Below are 6416 nucleotides of genomic sequence, written 5' to 3'. Positions count from 1 at the left end.
TTCCAATTATTATTTAAATCATACATATAGGGGTTATGCACTTTTTTCTGTGGGCGTTATCTCTCAATAGTAAAAAAAAAAAAGTTAATGATGCAGAAAAATAACATTTATTAATGTATCGTATTAACAGATTAAAGGTGAAAACCCCATATTATCTCAATAGACATGAGAAAAAACATTTGATAAAATAAAAGCTATTATTTGAAATTTTAGGACAGTAAATTAGTACAGAAAAAGGAACATTCTTAACCTGCTAAAAGGTATGTAGAAAAAAGCCTATAGCACACGTCATATTTAATGATAAGACATAGGAAAAATTCCCTTTAAAATTAAGTATGCGGTAAGAATATCTTCAATTGTTGTTTCTCTTTCACCTTGGATAATAGGAATAACCTTTGTGGTAAGACAAGAAAAATAAATAAAATTTATAAAGATTGGAAAGAATGCAAAACAAAACAAAACAAACCCTGACATTTTCCATAGATGTCTGCAAAGAAAATCCAACAAATATCAATAGGCAAATTATTAGACTTAATAAGTGAGTTCAATAAGGTTATTTCTATTTAAAGTCAATTATTTTTTTAAAAAAATCAGTGACATTTTTATATGCCAGCAACAAATGAAATCTTTGTACAAAATACAAAAAATGTACTTATGAATAAAAGTTAAAAACAGATGTGTAAGAATGTTATAGTCTAAATAAATTTAGGAATAGGAAAACAGTAATTATGTCAATTCTCTCCCAATTAATAAAATACAATTATAGTAAAAAAGAGATATCTTTTAGTAGACTTGAAAGGCGATTATAAAATTTGTATGAGAGAAGAGAAAAAGACCCCAAATAACCAGAAGAAAAGAGGAGCAGAGATCCTGTTGTACCAAATATCAAGACTCATTTTAAAACTGCATCAATGAAGACACTCTTCCTACACCAGACTGATTATGACAGAGGCAGCATTGCAGATCAGTGAGCAGAGAATGGACCGTTTAACCAGTGGTGATGAAACGCTTGATTTTTCCATTTGTACAAATGTAATATTGAATTCTTACCTTCCATACATATATTAATACAAAAATTATTTCCAGGGGGATTGTATTAGTTAGGGATCTCCAGAGAAACAGAACTGATAGTGCATACACACCACACACACACACACACACACACACACACACACACACAGTGGGAAAGAGAGATGATAAGGAATTGGCTCACACAGTTATAGAGGCTGAGTCTGAAATCTACAAGATGGGCTGGTGATTTGGGAGACCCCAGGAAAAGCCAATGTTCCTGTTTGTGGGCTGTCAAGCAGGAAGAGCCAACATTGCAGATGAAGTCTGAAGACCATCAGCTGGAGAATTTTTTCTTACTTGAGGGAGGATTTGTCTTTTTATCTATCCAGGCTTTTAACTGATTAGATGAGGCCCACCCTCATTAGAAAGGCAGTCTGCTTTACTCAAAGTTCACGGATTTAAACGTTAATGTCATCCAAAAACACCCTCACAGAAACACCCAGAAAAATGCTTGGCCAACTTTGTGGGCACTCCATGGTCCAGCCAAATTGACACATAAAATTAACCATCACAGAGGTTACAGATATACACAGGAAACACAGAACTCTAACGTGTAGGAGAATATTTTTACAACCCTTAGGTAGAGAGAGGTTTTTAAGAGAAGATACAAAAAATACAAATCATGAAGGAAATGTGATAAATTTGTCTACATAAAAATGTAAAAAATTTAAAATTCTATCTAGCAAATAATTCCAGTATTTAAAAAAGGGTGAAAAGACAAGCCCCAGAAACATCCCAAACTTGACGTTGGCATCTGCTTCTAGAGAGCCCATCCTAAAACATGATACTCTTTATACAACGTTCAGGCAAAACAATATTCTGTATTATTTATAGAATATAATTCTGAATAGTGCTGATATGTTAGGTAGGAGATACATTTTAGGAGGAGTTGTCTAGGATTTCAAAAGCATTTGTAATACTTATTCCTTAAGCCAATAGTGGGTGTGAGTATGTATTATATCAGCGCTCCCCAACCCCAGGGCCATGGGCTGGTACCAGTACATGGCCTGTTAGGAACAGGGCCACAGAGCAGGAGGTGACGTCAGGTAAACAGGGAGCCAGCGAGCATTACCGCGTTTGCTCTGCCTCCAGTCAGATTCATGGTGGCATTAGATTCTTACAGCAGTGTGAACCCTATGGTGAACTACTCATGTGAGGGATGTAGGTTGTGCACTGCTTATGAGAAACTGATTCCTGATGATCTGAGGTGGAACAGTTACATCCTGAAACCATCCCCTCAGCCCCCACCCAAAAACTGGTCCCTGATGCCAAAAAGGTTGGGACTGCTGCAATTATATCATTATTTGAATCTTTGATATTTAAGGAATGAATAATAAATAAGTAGCAGAAATAAAACTGTCAGATTTATGTCTCTTGGAAATCAATCAAAGGAAAAGTAAAAGCCATTATTTTGCATTTGAACACATAAGTATGAGATTTATAAATAAAACATCAATAGCTATAAGCTGAATTTAAAGTCCTGAATAAACTAAATATTAATTAAATCACATGTAACTGTGAGTATTTCATTCTGGCCCACAGCCCTTTTAGACATTAAAAGCCCACTGAAAAGAATTACTCTTCCATACAAATGATATATGCTTCTCTTGCTTCTAAAGGACAAGACCTATGGACGTACGCATTGCATAGCCATTAAGATTAGTGGAATTAAGAACTTCAAAAAACTGAAGGATTTATATTTGAAGTTAGATGTGCATATACATTTTATCAGTTAACAAATATTAAATGCCTACTCTATGCCAGGCAGTATTTTCAGATGATACAGATAAGCTGTAAGCAAGAAACACAAAGTGCTCTTAAATCATTAGCATGATTTGTTTTAAGGGTACTGTCTTACATCATCGAAGTATCCAATTGCTAGTGTCTGACTCAGGCACAGTATTTCTATTTCAGTAAGTCAAGCTATTAGTGGCTATATAGTACACTGTGCAGGGGGAAAGTCTCCTCAAAGATTGCATGGAAAATTAAGGAGTTAATTCCATTTCTGTTCAGTGCTGTAATGGAATTTTTTATTCCAGACTGTTCACACATGTCTCTTTCGCTGAAGGCACCAAGGATTACAAATTTAGAATCAAATATTTCTGACCATAAAAGTTAACTATCCAAATCTTTAACCACATTTAAACTTGCACATGGTCTGGGCAAGGAAAAATTTACAAACACCAATATTTATTGAGGTAAAAATGTAAATTATGAGGAACCACCTAGACACCTTAAAATAAAACACAGGACTCCATGTTTTATTACATTTGTGCTATTTCTCCTACTGTTACCATCAGAAACACATTCCATTTTAAGTTTTTTGCAGTTTTTTTTTTTCAACCCTGAAACAAATACACAGACTTTATTTATGCACAAATACATTTCCCAGCAAGGACAGAAGTGATTTAAAATCACACAACTTCCCAGGGCAGCTAGTGCCCACGTACTTCGGACAGGAAGGTGGAAAGTGGCCTAGGGGACTGGGTCAGAGGAGAAAGGCATAAGAAGCTCACCAACAAGGAGCTAGGCAAGAAGGAGAAAGAGGACGAGAGGGATTAGAGGAGGAAGAGAGGGTAGGAGGCTTTGGGGGAGAAGCAGGAGGCAGCTGAGAGGAAGGGGAGCTGGCCTCAGATCAGATGCAGGGGTGATCATGCCAGACATCCCCTGGCCTCCACTGGTTCAGCTGGGCCTGCTCCAGAGGAAAAAGTTGCAGCGGGAGGAAGGGTCATTAGGATGACCCCGGGGCCTGGCACACATGTAGAAGCGGCGGCCCAGGTTGGGTCCTGGCTTCTTCACAGTACGCATCACACATGGCTCCCTGTGGCCCCCACAGAGGGGTATGTGCAAGGGCCCCGCCAGCAAAGACTTCCAGAGGTCCGTACTTCCTTCTCATCTTTGGCTTCTGAAGCCTTGGCCTGCCCCTTCACCACTTTGGCCACTGCCTCGTCTTCCGAAGTCTTCGGGGTCATGAGGGTGTTCATTGGTGGCGGGCTAGGCAGCTCTATGTCAGGAGAGGCTTGGGGACAGGTAGGGGAGGGCTGAAAGTAGCTCTTCAGGTTTTTCTGGCCTCTGCTAGAGCCAAGCTGACTGGGCCGAGGTCTGGTTGAGCGCACGTGGGCTTTGTTTTGGCCTGTCTGTACCCGGGTTTGACTGTTATGCTGCGGCGCCTACTGCTCCAACACAGGACCTTGTTCGAGAGGAGCTAGGAAGCGAAGGATCTATAGCTGGGTGCCTGCAAACTCAGGGAGGAAGCGGGTGCACAGAGGTGGGCACTGTTTTGCAGGCACAGAGGACACGCTCAAGACTGCACCCTCAGGGCAGTGGTCAGAGCCCATCACCTCAGGCAGCAGGAAAGAGGCCTGAAAGGTGTCTATGGCCGGGGTCCTGTCCCCCAGCACATAGTCAATCCGGGAGCCATAGTTGAGATGGCGGGCACCCGTGACTGCTGACCAGCAGGTGAAGGCCCCCTCCGGCTTTGGTTGGAAGCAGCGGTAGCTATTGATGAAGGGCCCTACATGAGAGGCAGACTGACACCCCAAGCTACCGAGCAAGCCGTCCCTCCACTTGCGCCCTGGGTCCTCTTCAGAGCATTCCAGGTTGACTGACTCCCGGTGGTCAATGGGGCGGTGGGCTGTATTCAGGTCACCCAGAATGATCACATGGCTGCCTGCCGCCAGGAGGGCTTCAGCTCGGATTTGCAGCAAGCGATAGAAGCACATCTTAAAGACCAGCCGCTCAGCCTTCCCAGGGTCTGCGTGGGAGCAGTATACGTTGATTAGGGTCAAGGTCCTCTCCTTTCCTTCCCATGTGCGGATCTTGCGCTGTGTGAGGAGGGCCCGGCCCTCACTATCCAAAGCCCGGAGTTCCTCTTGGGTAAACTCATCTGTGTTTCCATAGCAACCCACATCCCCATTCTGGGGGGCAAACAGGCCCCTCAGGCCTTCTTCAGCAGCCACTGGGGTAGCGCTGTCCTTACAGAAGGTGGCTACACCAGAATAGCCACTACGGTTGCGGCTGAAGCTGAAATAGGAGTTACAACCCTCAACCATAGCCAGGGGTTCTGTCGGTGCACCCCTGGTCACTTTGGTCTCCTGGAGACAGACGATATCGGCATCCAGCTCGTCCAAAACGCTCCCCACAGCCACGGCGGCACAGTTGTTGGGTTCCTGATTACCCCTTGCAGGGGTCTCCGAATCCCACTGATGTTCCAGCTCACCACAGGCAACATCTTAACGGGTCGGGACAACCCGCGCGAACTGCTTGCTGTTCAGAAGTTCTGCAGTTTTTTTATTTTTAAAAAAGCTATAAAACTCAATCAAAGCTAAAATTTCCAGTCACTTTAAATTTGAGTCTGAAGCAATAAATTTTTTAACTTTGGAGAGTTGAAATGGTGTCATAGGAGTTTGAGGTTGACACACGTAGTTTGATCATTTAATAGTCGTGGATGGCATGAAAAACTATGTATTTTAGTAAAAGAACCCTCTGAATGGTTTGACAAGCAAACACTAAAACTGAGTTCTATAATTTTTCTCTTAATTGTTAAAATAGTTGGATTTGTGGCATAATAATATTGCATGTATATATTTCAATTCACAAACTAAATGTACTTATATTTATTTTTTGCTATTTTCATGTTATATTTATACAACATATACTTATTCAGTGCCAATTATGTGCCAGATACTCTGCTAGGCTTTAGAGTGAGCAAAAACAGGTATGATACTTGTCCTTATTTAACTTCTGGTCCAGTAGGGAGAGAGACATTAGCTAATCAAATAATTACCAGGGTGGGTGTAGTGGCTCACGCCTATAATCTCAGCTCTTTGGGAGGCTAGCAGTTCAAGACTAGCCTGGGCAACATAGCAAGAGTCCATTACTATTAAAAATGTTTAAAAATTAGCCACTCATAGTGGTGCATACTTGTAGTCCTGGCTACTTGGGAGGCTGAGGTGGGAGGATTTCTTAAGACCAGGAATTTGAAGTTACAGTGAGGTATTATCATACTGCTGCATTCCAGCCTGGGTAACAAAGTGAGACCCTGTCTCTCTAAAATAAAATAATATTGCCAAACCAAGGAAGCAGTTTCACTGGCAAGAACTAGGAAGGAGAGTCACACAGTACTAACTTAGGAAGGGCATTTAATCTAGTCAAGGAAGGAGGTCAAGGTAGGCTTCTTGGAGGAAACAGTTGAGATCTGAGGATCTTGGAGTTAATTAGGTAAAGAGAGGAGGGCCTGTAATCCCAGCACTTTGGGAGGCTGAGGCAGGTGGATCACCTGAGGTCAGGAGTTTGAGACCAGCCTGGCCAACATGGTCAATCCCCAACACTATTAAAAATACTAA

At 41.9% G+C, this 6416-nt stretch overlaps 1 protein-coding gene across 1 annotated transcript; it reads right to left on the bottom strand.

Annotated features, from left to right (window-relative positions):
- Positions 1–3412: 3412 nt before the first annotated feature.
- On the bottom strand, positions 3413–5302 carry LOC108291481 (DNA-(apurinic or apyrimidinic site) endonuclease 2-like). Its single transcript, XM_017511879.2, is given in 3 exon segments — positions 3413–3947; positions 3950–5248; positions 5251–5302. Coding segments are annotated over 3 exon segments (1545 nt in total). The 3' UTR covers positions 3413–3753.
- Between the last annotated feature and the right edge of the window lie 1114 nt (positions 5303–6416).

Source organism: Cebus imitator, unplaced genomic scaffold (genome assembly GCF_001604975.1).
Source record: "Cebus imitator isolate Cc_AM_T3 unplaced genomic scaffold, Cebus_imitator-1.0 Scaffold456, whole genome shotgun sequence".
In the NCBI taxonomy this organism is placed as follows: domain Eukaryota; kingdom Metazoa; phylum Chordata; class Mammalia; order Primates; family Cebidae; genus Cebus; species Cebus imitator.
The sequence above is the reverse complement of the archived record's forward strand: the minus strand, read 5'-3'. Positions and strand labels throughout refer to the sequence as shown.